Source organism: Pelecanus crispus, chromosome 1 (assembly GCF_030463565.1).
Source record: "Pelecanus crispus isolate bPelCri1 chromosome 1, bPelCri1.pri, whole genome shotgun sequence".
Taxonomy (NCBI): Eukaryota; Metazoa; Chordata; class Aves; order Pelecaniformes; family Pelecanidae; genus Pelecanus; species Pelecanus crispus.
The window spans coordinates 125,723,392-125,745,817 of NC_134643.1; the positions used below are offsets into that span (position 1 = coordinate 125,723,392).

Sequence of the window (22,426 nt, forward strand, 5' to 3'; positions counted from 1 at the left end):
TGCAGAGCAGCCCGTACCCGTGTCCTGCGAGGGGCTGACGCTGTAGCTGTCGCTTTCCTTGTCCACTGATCCTGCTGGCCTGGGGGTGGGCAGCCTCCAGTCTGTGGTGAGGGTATGAGCTGATATGGTGGGGTGAGGTCTGTTGAGGGTCCACTGACTAGCGTAGCGGTTGCGAGCTGTGGGTCCGGTTTTGGCACTCCTCCTTGTGGTAGGATCTGTGATGGATAACAGAGAGGGTCTTTGCCACTGGGCTCTTGAATTGATAAGGAAACAAGCCCTGTCAGAAAGGGATGGCCACTGAGATCATGTTGGTTAAAAAAACCCACAAAACATTCTTTGTGGAAAAAAAATGAACCATGAAAGTGCTGTTCATTACCAAACTGCTAATGCTTTTTTGAAATACCCTCTTTCTAATGAAAACATACATTTTAAAAAGGGTGCAACTGAATAACTGAGAGCCCCACCAAACTCCCATTGACATATTCATTATCCCTTTACTCCAACATAAGCAGTTCTCCAGTACCAAAACCCACTTTGAGATGCAAGAGCACAAGGCAAGTAGATCTGGTCAGGGATTTCACACCACGTCTCAAGCGAAGTCTAAGATAAATTATCAGCATAGATGTGCCCTCAGAAACACCCTACACCAGGTACCTGCCCTCAGTTTGTAAAAACGTGCTCAGAAATATGGTGATATAATTTCCTATTCTGGACATTTTACTAATACTTTTCCTATATTACAGTATTAATCAGCTACAGGTTTCCTATTTTTTTTAACAAGTAGCCAAGACATAAAACATAGTCTGTAATAGTGCTATCAGAGTTTCAGTAGGAACAGGTTCATAAAGATTTGACTGTTTTAAAAAATTAGTAAATAAATACAATTTCTTAAACTTTAAAAATCATCTGCTACTTGTTTAAGGTCAGCAATGGTTTATTTTTTATTATCCTAGAGATAATATGGTGACCAAGGGAGTACAAGCGAACTGACTGCCAAAATTGACCTCCTTAATTTTGTTAACAAATAGTTCTTCTGTAAAAGTGAGGCTCGTATTCCCTACCAAAGCAAGTGGAATAGAAAAATCATTATGTGGCAAACAAAAAATGACTAAATCAGCACTGAAGGATTTCTCTTCGAAGCTTCTGAAAGGATATTACTAACAATAGAGAGAAACGGTATTAGAAATGAAAAATTCAAATCTATTCAAATGTTCTTTGATATTCAAATGGTGAAGTTGTCAGTCTTTGAGGTAAGAGACTTTAGCAGAAGCAATTTGGAGAAAAAAACAATGCCTAGATAATGACTCTGAGCATTGCTTCTTTCTAAGCACTCCCAGTAAGAATTTGTATTCTGCTGCTTCAAACAAACAAGGTATTTATTTACAAATACCAGCTATGGTCTGATCCTTCTCCTGTTTCACATCTTCCCCCTACAGCAGTGGAAAAATATGAACCCAGTGCCATTGACAACTGATCCTCCTGGTAGTCCACACATAACTACCTCACATGGATAACATCCAAAAACACTCTTGGCACGACATGACCAGCCTGTCAGTACAAACCACTGCTTGTACCAGCTGTGGGAAGTTGGCACCTGGCTGTCGTATAGCCAGAAGTGAGATTCGTGCCTGCTTCAAGGGAAGACAGGAAGGACAGAAGGAGAGTGCTGGTGGGAAATCTCTCGGCACAGTGCTGGGGCTGCTTGGTCTGGAGAGGAGAAGGATCAGAGGGATCTGTTTTGGGGCCAGTCTTGTTTAATATCTTTATCAATGATCTGGATGAGGGGATTAAGTGCACCCTCAGTAAGTTTGCAGATGACACCAAAGTGGGTGGGAGTGTTGATCTGCTCGAGGGTAGGATGGCCCTGCAGAGGGATCTGGACAGGCTGGATCGATGGGCCAAGGTGAACTGTATGAGGTTCTACAAGGCCAAGTGCCGGGTCCTGCACTTGGGTCACAACAACCCCATGCAATGCTACAGGCTTAGGGAAGAGTGGCTGGAAAGCTGCCTGGCCAAAAAGGACCTAGGGGTGTTGGTAGACAGCTGGCTGAACATGAGCCAGCAGTGTGCCCAGGTGGCCAAGAAGGCCAACAGCATCCTGCCTTGTATCAGGAATGCTGTGGCCAGCAGGAGCAGGGAGGTGATTGTCCCCCTGTACTCGGCACTGGTGAGGCCGCACCTGGAATACTGCGTCCAGTTTTGGTCCCCTCAATACAAGAAAGACATTGAGGTGCTGGAGTGTGTTCAGAGAAGGGCAACAAGGCTGGTGAAGGGTCTGGAGCACAGGCCTTATGAGGAGCGGCTGAGGGAACTGGGATTGTATAGCCTGGAGAAGAGGAGGCTGAGGGGAGACCTTATCACTCTCTACAACTACCTGAAGGGAGGTTGTAGTGAGGTGGGTGTTGGTCTCTTCTCCCAAGTAACAAGTGATAGGACGAGAGGAAATGGGCTCAAGCTGTGTCAGGAGAGGTTTAGGTTGGAAATTAGGAGAAATTTCTTTATGGAAAGGGTGGTCAAGCATTGGAACAGGCTGCCCAGAGAGGTGGTGGAGTCACCATCCCTGGAAGTGTTCAAAAAACGGGTAGACGTGGCACTTTGGGACATGGTTTAGTCTAGTCTACCCTTGCTTGGTTTAGTGTGGACTTGGTAGTGTAGGTTAATGGTTGGACTGGATGATCTTAAAGGTCTTTTCCAACCTAAACAATTCTATTCTATGATTCTATGATATAAATACTGAAGGGAAGGTGCAAAGGGGACAGAGCCAGGCTCTTCTCGGTGGTGCCCAGTGACAGGACAGGAGGCAATGGCCACAAGGTGAAACACAGGATCTTCCCTCTGAACATCAGGAAACACTTTACTGTGTGAGGTGTAAAGTGAGGGTGGCTGAACACTGACATAGGTTGCCCAGAGGCGTGGTGCCCAGAGGGGTGGTGGAGTCTCCATCCTTGGAGATATGAAAAAGTTGTCTGGGTATGGCTCTGGGCGACTGGCTCTAGCTGACCTTGCTTTAAGCAGAGGGGTTGGACTAGCCAGTGGCCAGAGGTCCCTTCCAACCTCAACTGCTCTCTGATCCCGTGACTCAGTATGCTTTTTTCAGCAATTTGAAGGAGGCAGGAGAGCCTGCTGCCAGCACGCAGGAGGTCAGTGCTTGTCCTGCTGAGCATGTGCTGAGCAGTAGCTGTGCACCAGCTGTGCTGCGCCTGCATAAGGGTCTTTGTAGCACAGACACAGCGAGCTCCAGAGCTGCCGGTGTGATGGAAAACTGCACATCTGGTGCCCCAGTTGTTAAGCCAGCTCTATGTTTCAACATAAACTCTAAAGAGCTGAGGTGAGCAAGGCAAAGGGTCACAGAGCATACCTCTTTCACAAATAAATACAAAAGAACTAGAGAACAATTTAAAAAGTGCTGCAAGGGAATATTTGCCAATCAGTGAGTGTGAGTGTGCTCAGGCGGGAGGTCCATAACCCCTGAGCCACCCAGCTGGGCACTGCACCCCTCTTCACAAGGGAAGTTGTGGGTATAAACAAAAATCTCATAGCCTAGCCTCTATCAAAGCTATATTAGTGTCTTAAATCCAGAGAACACAACCTAAAAGTCTCTGACCCAGCCCTGCACACTGCTGCAATCAGATCTTTACTGCATAATAAAAGTGATGGTGGATTTCTATCTCCAAAGCTGGGCTGGACACAGGTCATACTCTCATACATGAGCTAAACCCCAGTTTAATTTGAGGGAAGTCTCTCCCTGACTTCAGAGGACTGAAGCACATAACTGCACACAAAAAAGGGATTAGGAATGGAAGATGCTGGTGCTACAAAATGCTGTGGTGTGGTACAGGCAGGCAATTTTGGGGTGGTGCCTCTTTCCTTATTAGAAAAGGCAGGGTTGGAAAACAATGGAAAGTCTATTGTTTACTCAGGCAATCTTGACCTGCCAACATGATAAAAATGATATGATACATTTTGCTCTTAGTGAGCAGGCTAGCCAGCATGTACATGAACAAAAGGAGTGAGACAAGAGTGGTACCAGAAAGAAAACAAATGTCGTATCTTGACTCTTCTAATTCAATTGTCACGACTCTTCATAGATGAAAAATGATGGTACTAATCTAGTCTTCAAGAAATAACCAGCCATAACTTAACACTGTCAGTTAGAACAGCAGCAAGGTCAGGACTAGAACAGCTATCATTTACAAAGACTGGGGTGGAAACGAAGATGAAATGAAGATTTTTCAAATAATCTGCATTTTAGGTGATGCAAAACTGAGCTTTCCGCATTTATGTTCACTAAACTCACCAGGTAAACAAATTCTGAAATGATCAGGGGATAGAAATAATCCAAGAGATTTTAGAAATTGCACACTGTTAGTGAACTACACTTCGGTAATATTCCTAACTCATTAGTATTCCTTCAATCTTCCATTTACATAGATATGGAACACATTCATGAGAGAAATTAAGAAGAATGGATTGCAGCAGTATATTAATTTATGATAGTATTTTAATCACTACGAGAATAACTCAACATGAATGTATCTGGGAAAGTAATTTACCATAATAACTAAAACTGGAAATACAACTTTTTCAGAAAAGCAATAATGAGAAATGTATTTCTTGCCTGATGGTGAGGTAAGGAGGGCAGACGTATTTTGAAATACAATAAAGATTGATCACCAAGAAAAAAAATATATTAGACACTAAAAGCCATTAAGCTAATTCACTCAATAAATTCTAGAAATTAATATCTAGCATGGATTTGGCTTAGTGAAAGCCAGGTATGAATTACTTCAAATTACACTTACATTTCAGATGCATATGCAATTTTTACCATATTGAATCACTAAATGCAATTGTATAAGAAATGTTCTCTGCTGACCTAAATAGATTTCCCTCAACCTTCAGATTGAAGAAAAAACCCCATGAGGATGCAAATGCAGGAGCACAGTATTCATTTTCTTATAGCTTTCTCCTCTCCAGATAACATATTCTGTTATATGCTTACTTGTTCCTGGCCGGGCATCAGAAACATCCACCAGTGGTCCTGTAGCTTGTGACACAGACTGGTAATGTACTGTGTGGGTGACAGTCAGTGACTTCTGCTTAGATGTCTCTCCAAAATCGGCATCGGTGAGCAGAACTGTTGATCTGTCATCTGTAAGTAAAAAATATTGAATATTGAATTTTGGGTTTGCCTTCATAAAAGCTTTACAGCCAGTCCCCGGGCTTATTGTCAGCTGGGTGCCACCACTGACAGTGGCAGCTCCCTCTTCTCTGCAGGGCTGAAGATGGCTCTGAAGTGTGTACCACAGCTTGGGAGCCTGTGGGTTTAAACTCAAAGTTCACACAAAACTAAAGAATAAGTGTAATTTTCATGTCTGTCTTTATGACTTCACCGTAGAGATGTGCAGCTAAGACGGACTATTAAGGATCCTTCCAAAAAGCTAATTTGTGTGTAATTATTTTTGGCCCTAATTTATTTCTTTCCCATCTTTTGAACACTGCCCTCTTCCCTTTCATTTTCAGAGAGCTCAGCTGAGCTTTTCAACAACATATTCAATTTATTTCTTTTTATTAACAGAATTAGTAATGTCCTCAGTGAAATCACCCATGTCTTCCCAAAAGGAGGGTGTTAGGTAACATTGCTAACTAACCCTCTAACGGTCAGCTTTTTCTCCAGAGACAGAATATTGTAGACAGGATGGCTGTGCCCCAAGACTGTTCTTAGGGAGCGGCTTATTTTGAGGCATGTGAGTACCATATTGAAGACAATGGAAATACACTTGCAGGGCAGCTAAGCATCCTTAAGTCCAGTGTTTTGCTGTTCTGGAAGCTAAGGGCTAAGTCCTACCAGCTCTCTCTGCACCAAACCTCACTACTGTAGGTTTGAAAAAGAAGCTTTGGGGAGCTTTATGCGAGTCATATAAGTTTCTCAAAACACAGTCAGTCCAGCTGACTATGGGCTTTCCTGCAGCTGCAAGGGTGCGAGATGAAGCCTGACCTTGGGAAGGACTGGGAAAAAAAGGTGAGCACTGACCTTTACTGCTGTATGGTTCTGCTGCCTATTGCTTCCCTATGGGGTAGGATGTATGCACCAAATTTCTACACAGACCTTGATCCCTGCAGAAAGCCAGTGCTATACAGCACTTAATTTTTTTTTCAGTGGCGATCTCTGTGTTGTATTTATTTTGCTCCAAAGAGGGATCTGGTCCACTTGATCGTGGAAGGTTTAACAGCAATAAATCTTCCACTAACTCTGTGCTTGCAGAAAAATTATTTGCATGTTATCAGACTTTCTTTTACATTCTTTACAGGCTTTTTATCCACTCCTAACAGTAATGAAAGCCACAAGAAGTTCCTGCTATGCTATGCTATATAGCTTTGTAAGGTATTTCTAAGGGGACTGGCAGCAGTGGGTCTTCCATGCATTTACTAGTCAGCAGAGGTTTATCTGCTTCTTCTAGGCATTCCTGGTTTGGTTTTTTTTTTTTTTTTTTCAACTTGACAAGACACCGCTAAGGCGAACAGTTCTGCACAATAACATAACTAGCATTTTTTACCCAAACAAGGCCATAAATAGAATGAGCATTATGAAATCAAATTACTCTGTCTCTGGCACAGGATGAGCTCTTATTCAGGTTGGGAATAAAGCTTCTTGGCAGTAAACTATGTCAAAGACTGCCAAAGTGCCTGCTTATTCTGAGTGCTTTGTGGAGAGCTGGCTATTACCAAGGCACTGATCGCATTGCTACAGTTAAGGCACTAATGGTATTTCCACTATAACCCCTTATTGCTCAGAAGCTGTAACTCAAAAGTAAAAACTGTCTTTAGGATGAAGCCTGGCACAAAAGACTGCATCACAGAGGCAAACTTTGGGAAGCTCAAATCAGAACTAAAAAAAGCCTGTATTTCAAGTGAAGCAGAGGTCTCCTTCTCAAATCTGCAGCACAAACTGTGAAATGTCCCCTGAGGTGACCCCCCATGCCAGACTGGCAGCAAGTGTGACAGGGCGCGGGGCTGAAGCAGCTTGTGTCTCCCCAGTGCAGGCATGGGCAGTAGACGCAGAGATGCTGCTCCCAGCTTGCGGAACTCTGCTCTCCGGCCATCACCCCTGGGATGCTCTTACGTTCTCAGCCATCACAGGCTTCTTCTACACAGATTTTGATCCAAAAAAGTTAGAAGTGTAACAAGATCAGTCATTCTGGAGGGTCTTACCACAGTGTGTACCCATACAGTCACGAGATCAGGTTGTATTTTTCTTCCATTGAAATTTCAGACATCTTGTGTTTAAAATTATTTGGGGAAAAAACCCAAGACCAAAAAGTTCTGTTTTTCATGACAGTTCAGCTATCTGCCAGCCACATGAGAAATCTTGTTTTCTGTTGTGTGAAACAGTTTGGATTTAAATTTTGCATAGATACACAAAAGCTGAAAACTGATCAAAATGTTGAAATGTCATTTGCTATGAACAGGTGGATACAATATGCAACATGTAAGTTTTAGAAGTTGGCCGTTAAAAATCTTTAAATACTGATATTGTAGTTTCAGAATTTCATTTTTCTTCTAAGTAATGCCAGAGATCCAACTGTCTAGTCAAAGCCAAAAGAGAAATCAAAATCATAAAACTGCCAGTCTTCATTTAAATTTTCTTCAAGCGGCTCTTTCCACCAGGTTCATTTTCCTAATGTCCTGTATTATTTTAAATACTGTACTGAGATTACTTGAAGTGGAAAATGATTCAAAGATGAGGAAAAAAAAAATCAGCTCAGTTTTCAAATGTGACAAATTACTTTGTAGCTCTTTTTTCTTGATGTGTGCAGTGGGGAAAAGGTGTGGGGTAAAGGAAGTCCACCTAAAGTGCCAGTGAAAAATAAGCCCAACAAGAGTTTACCAATGGTCTCCATTGTGTCCCTCTCCTCAATCAGAAGCTGTGCTCTGGGAATGTCTATGTGCATCCTCAGTGTTTGCTGCTGCTTATTAAGTGTATCTGATGTCCTGGTGTTCTTGCTAAAAACAAAAGAGAAGTGAACACGTTAACATTCAGCCTAAAAATGAAAAGATACTTGCAAACTTCCTAATTTTAAATCTCTCCAGCTCAAACACAAAATAATACAACCATAATCAGCAAAACACTCATATGTCTTATTTTCCCCTCTTCAGAACAAGCCCATGGTGTTAATTTATTGCACAGGCCAAGCAGTTAGATGAATGCACAATGCTGAGGGATTTGGTCTATTCTTTATCAGTAGGGATCTCCTGAAAATTTCATATAGTTTTCTTCAAGTACCGTCATATAATGAAATTATTAAAAACACTTTGAAAGATGGACCTTTTCCTTCATTCCTCATGAATATGAGTAAAGAAACATACAGCTGATCAAGCAGGTTGGTAGGAAAATGATGTATTGAGTAATTTTATAATTCTTTTTTTAACTTTTCAATATTTTTCATTAGATAAATTCCAAATACCACTAGAATTGACAAATGAAAAAACAAATTAATAACTAGGGATTCCATTAATGAATTGTATAAAATAAATAAAGGTTTTAGTCCCATTGATGCTCTAAGACTAAAATTGCAAATCTTGTTTACTTTCATGAATTATTTCTAATAGATAGGTGCAATATTCTAAAAAAGAACATAAACCAATTATTCTATCATCATGCAAATTGAAACAATTTCATTTTGAATTTTGTGTACCAGAAAATGAATTCTTAAATAAGCTGTCTACCAAAAACAAATGAAAATGGATAGTAAAACTGAGTGCTACAGTCATTTCTAGTACAGAGCTCGCACCAAGAAGCCTTCAGACTGCACTAAAAACGCAGGAACTTTTTGCCCTTTTTGATGTAATTACTCTTTGGAGGAGAGGAAATATTTCCAAATACTTCTTTATGGAGGGAGGCTGAGGAAAGTTAAGACAAATCAGCCAGTAGTGTGATCCAAGGGCTTACACTTCAAAGAACTTTAAAATCCAAGTGAAGGCTCATTTTCTAGTGTAAAATAGCTGTAGATCACTCGGTTTAATTCTCCTTTGTCAATGAATTATTGCTGTTAATGGAATCTGCAGAGGACTATTAAGCTGCTTGATGATAAGCTCACTTCTTCCCTGAGTGTGGGTCTCTACACAGGAGATTTAATGCATGTGTGGTGAGCCCACATCTCTAGACAACTTGCCTTAACTTCCTGCTGTGTCTCCATGTGAGCAAGACCTAACAATTGCAGGTTTGCAGGTTCTCCGAGAGTCCTTTTTAGGAGGAATTTCCTTGTCACGTGGTCAGTATTTCTGCTCTAAATCCATGAGCAAGATCCGCAACACACACAGGTACAACTCTCTGGCTGATTCTCACTTCCTGGCTTTCCCTGTTCTTGTAGTCCCCAGCATTAACACTACCTATGCATCTCAAACTTTAACATCTCTGTCTTTACCCAGGTGGTTAGATGGTACTGTTTCCATCATGTACAGAGGCATAGCTGAAATGCATTCTAACAGCCTACAATTGGTGCCTCATTTTATCATTACGGAAGCAAAACGTCAGGAGAACTACCCAAGGGCTGCCAGACTTTTCTCCATGTATAATCAGTGGAGAATAGTAGTCACAGTGTCTTATTAGGCACATAAATTTTCAAAGACATTTAGGATCCTAAAATCCAGGTAAATTCCACACTGACATTCTTGAAGTCTCTGCATGGATTAGGTGCCACTCTCCTATTGGTTTCCACTCAAGTTGCTGAAATGTTAAGAGAATCAGAGACTAATATATTATCTGCATGCCAAATATGCTTGAATACATGCCCTTGAAAAGTCAGACTACTTTGGGTTTTTCCAGGATCATAGAGCAAACCTGTGATCAAGTAAACTGGATTTCTGAGGTCCAATTTCAATTAATAATCAATAATCCAATAGTTATAGTATACATGCAATCAGATACATATAGAATCTGTGCAATACATAATTGAGTCTAATAAATGCATTATTGCACCCCTCCTCCAGTCACCAGGGACACAGCAGACAAAGGGATCAAATCAGACATCTTCCTGAGACAATGCAGACCCCAGAATCCCAGTGAGAGCTAGAAGCTCTTCTGCAGTACACTCCATATTCCTACTATTGCAAAGTACTGAACCGCACAGAAAGTATTGGTTCGATCACTGGGAGCAGGAGGACAGTTCTCCTGGTTTGCAGTCATATTGCTCACCTGCCAAGAGAGAATTCTGAATTCCATTCTTGGCTCCAGGGACAGCTTTATGCAAAATACATGGAAGGTCCTTCAAGCCAGAACTAGAACACAAGCCTGTCTATATTCAGGAAAATTCCCTACCATGCTCAAGAGTTATGCCTTGTTTTGTATGATCTCTTTCCTCCTCCTTACTGGTCTAATTAATTCTCCTGTATGCAGCGGCAAGGTGACATGGAGTGTCCAAACACAGAACAGGCAATTGGCAGTAGCAAGAGGATTGCTGCTGATTAGCATGCTATCTATTTCTGGCTCAAGGAATTTTGAATTATTTTCTGCAGACCACAATAGCTCAACCTTCAGGTTATAAAAACCTAAAGTGCCAACAGCAATTAAGTGCCTCTAGGACTTGGCAGCACACAAAGATTTTTAGGATTGCAGTTTTGAAGTCTGGTGCCCAAGTATTTTCTAACCTAGGAAAATTCAGGCATCAAAGTATTATAACAGTCTGGTGGATGAGTTGTCCAATGATTAATTCTTTAAAGGGAGGAAACATATCTACCTATATTTTCATTAACCTGCAGATATAAAATTCCCAAACTTAAACATGTGCTATGGTTATTCTTTACCTGTCAGACCTTGTAAGGATCTGTGTATAATACAATTGACTCCCTCAGGTTCAATGAATCTCTGAGCTCCAAACTGTTACAGACTGGGAGCCTGTCTGGGGAATGAGTCCGTATGCATTTGCTATAGTCTTTTACTCTACCAAAGTGTCTGCTTTTGGCCACTATGAAAGGCAGATACTTGGGTATGTGGGTCTTTGGGTCCCATTGAGTACAGCTGTTATGTACAGACTGTGGATAAATGGGCCTTTTTCCAAAGGAAGTACAATGTATAAGGTATTTTGAAAGTGTGCATAGTTAAAAGAATACCCCCTTTTAAATAATCTTTCTGGATAAAAAATAAAAAAATAAACATTAAATATAAATATAATTATTAATTTTAGGTTATATATATAAATTAAATATAAATATTGGATAAAAAATAAAAAATACTTACTTGAGTGACTGAAAATATCTGTATGCACAGCAGAGGGTTAAACCTATCAAGCTAGTTATGTAAAGGGTTTAAATATGGTGCTCTGTAAACCCAAAGTCATTCTGGGTCCTTGGCAGAGAGTCAGGCACCTCATGGTTTCCTGATGTCTAAGCCAGTTGTTGTAAAAACATGGAAAACTAAATCTTGTAAGTAATCAGCCTGACAAAGGAATATTTGGGGAGAAAATATTCCTCACCTTGTGTTCAAAATTAGAAAGCTCTGTCAGTTACTACACTGATTCACAGTGAACTGTTACAAAGAAGTTGGCTGGACCCATGCTTTCACCCAAAAGAAACATAAAAAAGCTGTGATTGCACAGCAGCAGGGATTTTTTATTTGTGAGTTTAAGGTATCAGCAACAATTTGTGCAGCTTCTGTTAAACTACTAACTTCTGGGGCTTATCCTGCTCCCCAGACATTTGACTTACACAGCCAAAGCCAGCAACTTTCAAAGCAAAGACTAAAGCTCCATTCTTAATCTGCTTTACACACACTCATAAAAATCTCCTCAAAGGGAAATATACACAAAGCTCTCTCCATCCCTCACACCTTCCTACCAAGCAAGGAATCATCTTTTCTGCTCTCTGTCCAATACTTAAACAGCAAGGCACAACCCATGGCATACCCTTTTTCTTGGTATTTGTATCATAGCAGATTTTTTTGAAATCTAAAAGATATAAAATATCAGGAATTTTATAATATGTGACTGTTGCTTTGGAGAGGGCTTATCATCCTTTGAGTATTAACATGCTAAAACTTCAGGAACATCTAGTGATGGTGGGTAGCTCAGGTTTTGGTTGGAGGTATTTCACAGATTTATCACAAATGACAGAGCATTTAGCCTGTAGAAAGCAGGCTCCCCCAAAACAGCATCACTTTGAGAGCTCCAAGTTACAACACATCTGCAAATGTAGTCCTTTATCCCCTACTTCCTCTAAAGCCCTGTTTTAATAGTCATTTGCCTTTGTTCACACTTTCAGAAGAGAAGAATAAAATATGACTATTTAATAGAAACAAGATTATTTGTTAATAAATGAGATGGGAGAAAGTGACCTGATGACCAAATTTCAATGCTGGTGAAAGGAAGAGCAAAAAGAAATGGTGGCAGATGAGTTACCTAGAAAAACAGCTCTGAACTAAAAGCTGGGAAACAACCTGACTGCTCTCTGAGTGCGTCAGGCGGGAAAGGCAAAAGAAGCTCTTTAATTTGAAGGTCAACATTGGCGGAGGAAAAAATGGGTCAAAACTGGGCACTTGTGCTGGCAGTTTCATAAAGTTTTCCAAGTGTCAGACGAATGAGACTCTGAAATGGCCTTGCAGAGGCGGCGACAGGACTAGTGAAGCTAACCAGGGTTCAGGCAGAGGTTTACCAGTTTTGCAGAGGTGTTATGTGTGGTTGTCACTGGGACTGAATATCTTCATCCAGGAGTCTGTGCTGGGTTTCTTTAGTGAACAGATTTGCTGCAGATGCTAATCTGTGCTGGTTTTTGCGACACCAAAAAATATCAATGTGTATCTTCCTGAACTTGCTTAATCCTGCAATCTGCTGCTAGCAGGGCAGATAGGAAGGGTATGACCTAACTGGCAGATAGAAAAGGTATGAGCTGACCTGCATGACCGGTCTTGTTAACATCAGTAGGACTATTCAGATGTATTTGCAGACTGATGGCATAGAGTTGCGTTTACACTAAAACCATTTGTCACCGTGTCTTTGGCAAGTATATTCTTACAATAGCAGGTGAAGTTTATCATGGGTGAGGAAGTTTAGAGTACGGTTCATTGGTAAAATATCTATGACATTCTCAAATTTGTTGTTTAAAAATAAAAAGATTTTCTAGCAAACCAAAACTCATTTGAACTTAAAAATAATCCCTTGGTGATCCCGTTTTCAAATATATGCAGCAGTTTTAAAGTTCAATATTTTCCCCAGACAAAACAATAAACATTGAAGATATGAAATTTCCATCTTTGAAAGAATTGTGGTGCCAGAATAGTCATTCTGTTGCAATTCAACAACTGAATTAGATTTCTGGATGCTGAGCTGATGGAACAGAACTGAAAAATAATAAATGGATTTACCTGCTCTTCTATACCTTCGGGTATAAGCAGCTAGCAATAGTGAATTACACAAATATAACTGTAAAGTTTAGAGATATTCGCATCCAGGCACTTACTGCCTTCAATCAGATGATCTCTGAAGAGCAACTACTTTGCTACATATTATAAAAATGTTTTTCTGAATAGGAAAAATGTGCAAATGGACCTACATAGCTTCTATAATTTAATTGACTAACACAAGAGTTCTCAGGTTTTTTACCACTGTATTCCTTCACAGATACTGTCCCCAAATTGTCTTTTTTCTCCCATTTCTAACCAACAATGTGTCCTAGCTCTTAAGAGTCCAATGGTGTGTTTTGAAAAAGGAATTAGGAAGAATGTTTACTTCTCAGTTTGTCCCTATAATAATTTTCAAATATGATGCCATAGTTGACAGACATTTTCAATTTAAAAACATTAAATCTATTCTTACCTCATAAGCATTTCAGCCAAACTCTTTGCATCTAGAAGAAAATAGAAGAAATGTCATCACAAATGAAAATCTATTTGATAGATGGATTATTAGGAAGTAAGTGATTTGAATTGGCCAAATGTAAGACCACTGTTGTTTCTAAGATCAGTGGTAAGAATAAAATCATCCCTAAAAGTCTCTACTTTTGCTGAAACTGCATTTCTGCCCCAGAGAGCCCCGTTTAGTTCCTCAGTAGCACCAAAGATGCTTAAAGTACAAGCTACCATTGGCTTAACTAGAAAAAAACACAGAAATTTATTAGAAGTAGGAACAGTTTAACAAATACTGGTGATCTTTGTTTCTTCATGCCATGGTTAGCAAGTGAACAAGGAGGAAGGAAGAAAAGGCAAGGAGACAGAAATAGAATCATAGAATCATAGAATGGTTTGGGTTGGAAGGGACCTTTAGAGGTCATCTAGCCCAACCCCCCTGCAGTGAGCAGGGACAGCTTTAACCAGATCAGGTTGCTCGGAGCCCCATCCAACCTGACCTGCAATGTTGCCAAGGATGGGGCCTCTACCACCTCCCTGGGCAACCTGTTCCAGTGCTTCACCACCCTCATTGTAAAAAACTTCTTTCTAATGTCTAGTCTAAATCTATTCTTCTTTAGTTTAAATCCATTATTCCTTGTCCTGTCACAACAGGCCTTATTAAAAAGATTCTCCCCATCTTTCCTGTAGGCCCCCTTTAAGTACTGGAAGGTCGCAATAAGGTCTCCTCGCAGTCTTCTCTTCTCTAGGCTGAACAATCCCAACTCTCTCAGCCTGGCCTCACAGGAGAGGTGTTCCAGCCCTTGGATCATTTTGGTGGCCCTCTTCTGGACCCGCTCCAACAGGTCCATGTCCTTCTTGTGCTGAGGGCCCCAGAGCTGGACGCAGTACTCCATGTGAGGTCTCCCCAGAGCAGAGTAGAGGGGCAGAATCCCCTCCCTCGACCTGCTGGCCATGCTGCTTTTGATGCAGCCCAGGATACGGTTGGCTTTCTGGGCTGCAAGCGCACATTGCCGGCTCATGTCCAGCTTTTCATCCACCAGTACCCCCAAGTCCCTCTCCGCAGGGCTGCTCTCAATCTCTTCATCCCCCAACCTGTACTGATACCGGGGGTTGCCCCGTCCCAGGTGCAGGACCTTGCACTTGGCCTTGTTGAACCTCATGAGGTTCACACAGGCCCACCTCATCCACCTCTGGGCAGGAGCCAAACCCAAACTGGATGAGCAGTTGCCAGCCTGCCATTTCCAAACCAAACCTAACTGCACGAAGGTCTGAGCAAGGGAAGTCTCCAAGGACTCAGCTTGTTTGGTTGCTCTCAGATATGAATGATTTTCCACCAGCAATAATTCAGAAGCACTACTGAGTCTTCCGAGGACAGTATGTACACAAAACAGGAGATGGCTTATTCCCACCTGGATCAGCCCTGCAAAATGAGGTGCTGCTGAAAGAGAAACATTCCTCCTCCTGTTGTCATTGCTGTTATTCTTAGCATAAAATCCTTTGGGGATATAATTACCCTGATGCTTATCAGATCAAAAGATACAGCTGAAGGTTGGCTCACCCAGTGTTCTTCAGGTAGCTTTCTGTAAATCTTTATTGACATAATATAATAATTTCTGTAGCATTCAGCGAAAACAGGCAGCTATGCTTTGTTCTCCTGCAGTCTGCTGCTAAACAAACTCCCTTAAAAATGCTGAATCCAGAGTCCTTAAGCATATCACACAGCAACAAAGCAGCCTTTTGTGCAACCAAGTGAAGCAAATCTGAGAAGAAAACAATTCAAAGTTCTGAGTCTTCAAGCAACTCTCCTATTACATGAAACTTTAAATTTCTTCTTTTATCTGCTGCTTGTAAATCTCCCAGCACCTGCCAAGACATTTACTGAATTTGTCTTTGTTTTCTCCATCTCAGCTTTTTTATTCCTTAATCACCTCTTGGGTCTCCTACACCTGCAACAATTTCCTTGCTTGTGATCCTATTATCCTGCCTTTAAAATTCAGAGGATGCAGGCAGAAACAAACCACTATATTAATTGCTCTGGCTACATTTGTATCCATTTTTAAAAGGAATGGATGAAGAGCTCTTTTTATTCATAAAAAACCCCTCAGCAAAACCCCTTCCATCTGCTTTCTACATTCTGTTTCTCTGACGCTATGCCAGCTTGCCTGTCTTAAGCTTTATTCCTCACCTACTACTGGAGAAGCTGAAATTCTGTGCTTCCTCTAGGTCTGTTCGCTCCACCTCTTTATTTTTAACCTTCCCCTATCCCTTTTCAGCACAAAGCATTGCACATGGTGGAGGGAAGGACCCTTCATCTGAGATGTCCCATTGAATCCAAACAGTGTTCCATTTAGGCATTCAGACTTTCTATTTTTCACTTTGGGATAGCCTTTTGCTGTTAACACTCTTACAAGTGGTACTATATAGTAGATGACAATGTATTTATCATCACTCATAAACCAAACTACCAATGCTGCTGCTCCCAATGACGTCAGAGATGGTTTTGTGACTGACTTCTAGGGACCCAGTTCTTTTGAAGAATACAAAAAAAATGAAGCTCTGGTTCTAAGTCATGTTTTTTTCAGCAAACTTTATGATGTTTCTTGTTATTATAGCAGCACTAGGATCATGAGCAGACTATGCGCAAATTCCCCCTCTGGCACACATAATAAGGGTGATTTAATATGCAAATGTTTTCATTCAGCTAGCAGCTTTTGTGAAGAAATTACTGCCTCCTTAAGTGAAGACTATGGATACTTGTGGAAGTAATTCACAAATCAAGAAAAGCTGAAGGGACAAAGTTGAAGGTCGCTTGGCCCAATGTTGTTCAGCTTGCTTTTTAGATTTGTTCACCAGGATTAAATGACAAACAACCTCCCTCACATGTTCTCAGGTGCTGTACAGCATATAGCTGCGTTCCATGATGCATCTGGAAAAAATGTTACATTCTCACCATTAAATGTATGTGGCACATACTCAAATGATCATTAACATATGTGCATTCTTGGTCAAAGTGGTGCAAAGGAGACTGTGCATCTTCAATCAGAAATAACATGAGGCATCATGCAAGATCATGTTACATGTCAGAAGTTGAATGAAGAAGCACTGCAGAAAAAAAAGTAACTCCGTCAGCAGGGTTTAAATGTACTAATTATTCAAGCAGATTATTACAATGGTCAGCAGCACTACTGTAGTTAATGATGTCTGTACTGGGCACACAGGTTAGTGTAGGACTGGACCAAAACAAATGTCCCAAGAAGATAAGGGATCTTATGTATCTGTCAAAGCAAAGACCAGAAGCCTAAAAGCAACTGAATATGATAATAGTGTGTCCAAAACATCGGATACAGGAGAAATGCTAGTTTCACAAACAAATGAGTATAGACTACAGATTGTAATGTGGATTTCCTACATTTCACTTTTGATCAGTAAATTGAGGATACTTCATAGAATGAGTCAGTAACCCTGCCAGTGTCCTATCTTCCAGCTTTCAGGTGGGGAAAACAGGGCTCAGGGACGCCATGAATGACAAAGTGAAGCGGGCGATCTCCTGCTCCAGCCAAGCATCACCTCATGCCTTAGTGAGAAAGACAAACTGCTCCTCACTGTGGGTGTGATGCACGACTGCACCGACAGGCACCTACCCAGCGACAGCCCTCACTTCCATTTGCTGGGGCAGCCACCTTTTAAAATTCCTAACACGTTTGGCTTGCCCCCTGGGAAATCAGGGGCTGTGATACAGTTTTAAATTGCATGCTGCCACTTCTGAACTATCATGCCACGCTGATACTTTCTGCTTGGATTAAGGTGAGCTGGATTTAAAAACAAAAGGAAAACTATTATGGTAGCAGTGCAACTAGGTTAATGGTAAGGAGAAAGAGTGGTAAGTCATCAGGTTTCTCTGTTATAATATACACTGTTATAATATGCGCTGACCTACTGAATGGCTGCATGAACTCCAGCAGTCAATTGACCTTCTTGTGACCTGACCTGTGGAACTACTAAACTGGGCAAAAATCAGGGCTTTGCTGAAAACTACACTTTCTTTCTAAACAGAGTGCTCCTGAAGAAATAAATCATACTGGGTGTGACACAGGAGGAAGACAAAGGTTTACCTGTCATTACATGTTAAAATAAGGAATAAAAGGATTCAGAATGAAGAGACTGCCGTTCTTAAGCTACATTTTACCCCACAGAAACTGGAACTACATACCCATTGTCTATAAGCACAGACAATAATGTTTGCCTGCAGAATGTACTGCAAATAAATCTGCGATTCCCACTCCTTTTTTTCAAGCAGGTTCAAACAAAACACATCTTCTGGAGTCACAAAAGCAAGAATTACATTTGTATCTTGTATAATTTTTTTTAGAAGGTTCTACTGTGGAAACTATTATTTCTGATGTAGACTAGAGGAAAGTTGATGGCGGAACCATGATTTAAGAAAAATGAGTCCTGTGACTCAAAGAAACCCCACCAGGTGATGTATATCAAGTGACAATGACAGGATTTCAATTTCAAAACTAATTCAGATGAAACAGCAACTAATAGAGCAGAACTTTTTTTTTAGTTAGGACATCAGAAAAGCTTTCACATAGGATTTTTTTAGAGAATTTACTAAGGAGTTCTCTGGAACAGCAATACTGATTGTTAGTAAGACTTTTAGAACATGAAGTAACCTCCAGAAGAGTAGAAAATGGCTAACATGGGATCAGTCTTCAAAATGAATGAACAAAAAAAATCTGAATTTTTGAAGTCCTATCAATATGATCTTAGCAATGAGCAAAATGATGAAAAAAATGGAATGAAGTTTGATGAAATGAATTAAAGGAGATGGAATAACTGAGGCCAATAAATATAGGCTTGTGGTCAATCATCCATGTCAAACAAAGTGGATTTTTTAAAAATTAGATTAAAATCCACTGAAAATTGATGACATTGAAAAAACTCTCACTGAGATACAATTAAATAACATTAAAATATTATATTTATATGTCTCTAGAGCAAAGTTTTGGTACCTCAAAATATTTTAATAACAAAGTAGCATGATGCAAAAAATTAACACAGCAGCCATTTCACATGGGTTTCAACATATTCCAAATACAATTTTAAGAAGAGAATCATTGTTTAGTATTTCTTTTCATCATGCACCATGGGACATCACACCATTGGTACTTTTATCAGTGGTCTGGAGTAAATGAAATAATGTCTGATAAAAGTTGGAAAATGACACAAGAATTAGGTAGCTAAAATATAATGAAAATGCCAGGTCACTAAGGCATAACAATCTGGATCATCAGGTAGGCTGGCCACAAGTTAGCAATGTATCTGTATTAGTATAAGGTCATATATCAAGAACACAAGCCATAGCTATACAATGGAGAATGTTATCCTGTTGCACCATCATCAGAGAATTGTCAGATGATCTCAATGGATAAGATGTTAAATGCAAACTCTTAAAATAATGCTGTACCCAAAAAGGTGACGCTTGCAGATACAGACAGAAGACCATAAAGGGAAAGAAGGAAGGCTGTTACCTCTCTGTCTGATGCTTATATGTCTGTTCTTGGAATACTATGTTAATTTCTAGCACACACAGATGAGGCAAGCTACTTAAAGATTGCAAAGGGACCAGATAAAAGCCATGAAATTAATAAATGATGGGAAAACTACAGAGAAAAATTAAAGAAGATCCATCTGTTTCATTTACCAATGAAAACATTAAGAAATTACTTGGTTACCACCATGTAAAAGGAATATCCTCAGAGACTGAAAATATAATACAAAAAAAGAACTTCAGTCCCTGTATGGCAGACAGAAGTGTAACAGGACCAGATGGCTGGGTTGTCAAGCTGTAGCTTGACAAACTCAGATAAGAAGTGAGACGCAACTTTTAAAGAAATGGTAGTTAAACACTGATGACTTTTATCAAAAGTACTGATGAATTCTTTGTCACTGCCTATGTTTAAGTGAAGATCAGATATTTTTCTAAATCCCTATATTCTGAGAGGAAAAAATTCAGAGAAGTCTTAGGTTATGCAAAAGCCATGCTGGCCAGTCATCATCAGCCTTCCTTAAGGGACTGTAACTCAAGAATACTTGTAAATTAACCATGAAAATCTAGGCGTGCTCAGCCATCATTTCCTGGAGCAAAGGAGCTCAAAATATCCTCCTCGTTACTGGATGGAATTCCACAGTGTTTCTGAGAAGATAAGACAACACTTTCTTCACCCTTAACCCACCACTTTTTTGATGAAAAAAAATGCACAGAAGTAAATTACTTAAAAGATTTTGAATGAGATAATAATTATACAAGCTAAAGCATCCAGATGCCCTGATTTCCAGAGCTGTGTATGAACCATAAGGCTCGTTGTCCAATTTGATCTACAAATTTGCCCATGCCTAAGAGCCCTGTATCTCTGTCTTTTTTTTGCAAAAACAGCCATGATATTGTTATAAAAGACAAAATGAGACCCAAAAGAGAGATGAGTAGATGCTAGGGTGAGAAAGGAATACACAGGGTTGGGCTTGGTTTTCATACGTATCATGATCATATTTTGGTTAAAATACAAATAACTACACAATTTGGTGGCTCTTGGAAATTATTAGACTTATTTTTGCAGATGATAAATCACTTTACTATTTATTCAGTGTGTAATTTGAAAGGCTTTTTCCCAAACACCTTCAGTGTAAGGTCTGCTGTTGTGTGCTACTGCAAAACCTGCAGGGCCAAGTGCAGAAGTGGCAGACTGCAAGAGTCAAAAACCTGACTGTGGCTCAACCAGGGGTATTTACTAGGAGATTGGTAGAATTGAATGAATTCACAGATCTAAAATCTATTCACATAGCAAACACCTGAATTTGAGTAAGGATTAGAGAAAAGTACAGATCAGCGACAATGAAAGGTCAGTGAACAATGAAGTGTTGTTGTAACAGTTCTGTTATAACACATCATAGGGGAAAAGATGTGGTAACAAATCTGAGAATATCTGGTTGTGTTTTCTAGCCTACTAACATGTGGCTACTTTCGTTTTATAATTCTGGAATCATGGTTTGCATCTGCTGGAAAACTGAAATCCCCCCACCTTCAGAACATCTGATTTTACACTTCGAAAAAAATACGATTTTAGGTTATCGAGACTATTCACAAGGGAACACAGCAACAACAAAAAAAGAAAAACAAACAAACACCAACACATGAGAATTATCTTCATTTACCCCATGCAAAATAATAACAATGAATACAAGAATAATTTTTTAGAAACTTACTACCAAATGAAAAAGAAGAAATTCCTGTAGAAAACATGTATGTTTTGTTGTCTCATGTCTGTTACGTATTGCAGGAAAATGCCACCAACTGGGGATTGAACAGTTTGGTCATGTGCAGCCCCACTTGTACCTCCATGTTCAGGGAGTATGCATATGCAGAAATAAGTGTCGCAGCTCTCATCTTACCTCGCAGCCTCTTCAGTCTCTGCTCCCTCCTCCTCCTCCGCACGATCAGCAGCATCACAAAAAGCAGCAGGACCCCAACCAAGATACAGGAAATGGTCACCAGCATCTTCAGCCCTTCGTTGGTTGCCAGCCCTTCCTCACTTTGCACAACTGACTTAATGAGTGGAGGGATTGTACCTGGAAACAGTGTCATGATATTAGATGCCTATTAATGAAGACAAAAGATTGAGTTCTCAGGGAATAAGGCATGTTATATGCTTCAGCTGCATGCAGAACATTAAGAAGTATTTGTCATGTTCAGGATGCTGTTTGCATGTGTAATGGCCATGCACACATAACCAGTCATGCTAGTAACAAGGTACTGACTGCAGAGACTCATAGATTATCAGAAATCAAGAAGAGGTGCATTCACTGACGAAGGAAAACCATGCCCATTACACAGTCAAATACTATAATTATTTTTAAGTCAAATTAAATAATTACAAAGCTGTAAGAGATCTGAGAATTACTACCTATGTATATTACTCTTTACTATGGGAAAATAGCACTGCTGCGACATATTCATACTTTCTGCTGGCCTTTTCTTTGTAAGGAACGTATTTGACAAAGTTCATTTTGTGCTGCATACATCAGATGAATCCTTTGCACAGAAACATTCTTATGTCTTAGGGGTGGAGCAGTGACATTGATTTGAAATTCAGATAGCCAACCTGATGCTAATTTGCTAAAGAGCATCTGACATTATACTCATCAGTAAAACGGGAGAGTAACACTGGATAGAAACAATCAAATTTTGAGAGTGAAATGAGGGAAATGAATCTACAAACTACTGGCATCGGCAGGCAGCTCACTTTTTCATTTTGGGACATATTTGCATTTTGAATATACCTGGCTTCCTGGTGATACATAATACTTGAACTTTTAAATTCTTTTTTTCTTTACTTCCAAAGGACGTGAGAAGAATGCAGCACTTTCTTTGGAAGGCTGTTTAGTCATGGAAGGCTTCTCACTCATTTCCTGATTACTATTAAGCTGCTGAATGCAACCACAAATGAGGCTATAAAATGCAGATTTGTTTGAAATGGGTAGAAACACGCAAGTATTGTGAACTGTGATGACTTTCGATGGAAGCTATTC

General features: G+C 40.2%; 1 protein-coding gene across 3 annotated transcripts in view; it reads right to left on the reverse strand.

Annotated features, from left to right (window-relative positions):
• The window catches only part of DSCAM (DS cell adhesion molecule), a 435,274-nt gene that overhangs the window by 23,817 nt on the left and 389,031 nt on the right, over nucleotides 1-22,426 (reverse strand). For all 3 annotated transcript variants that reach the window (XM_075710780.1, XM_075710791.1, XM_075710770.1), the window contains exons 27-31: nucleotides 21,290-21,466; nucleotides 13,806-13,836; nucleotides 7,889-8,004; nucleotides 5,003-5,152; nucleotides 18-215 (exon numbers count right to left, since the gene is read on the reverse strand). In XM_075710780.1, coding sequence (XP_075566895.1) covers nucleotides 18-215; nucleotides 5,003-5,152; nucleotides 7,889-8,004; nucleotides 13,806-13,836; nucleotides 21,290-21,466 — 672 coding nt within the window. The remainder of the gene's footprint in view (nucleotides 1-17; nucleotides 216-5,002; nucleotides 5,153-7,888; nucleotides 8,005-13,805; nucleotides 13,837-21,289; nucleotides 21,467-22,426) is intronic.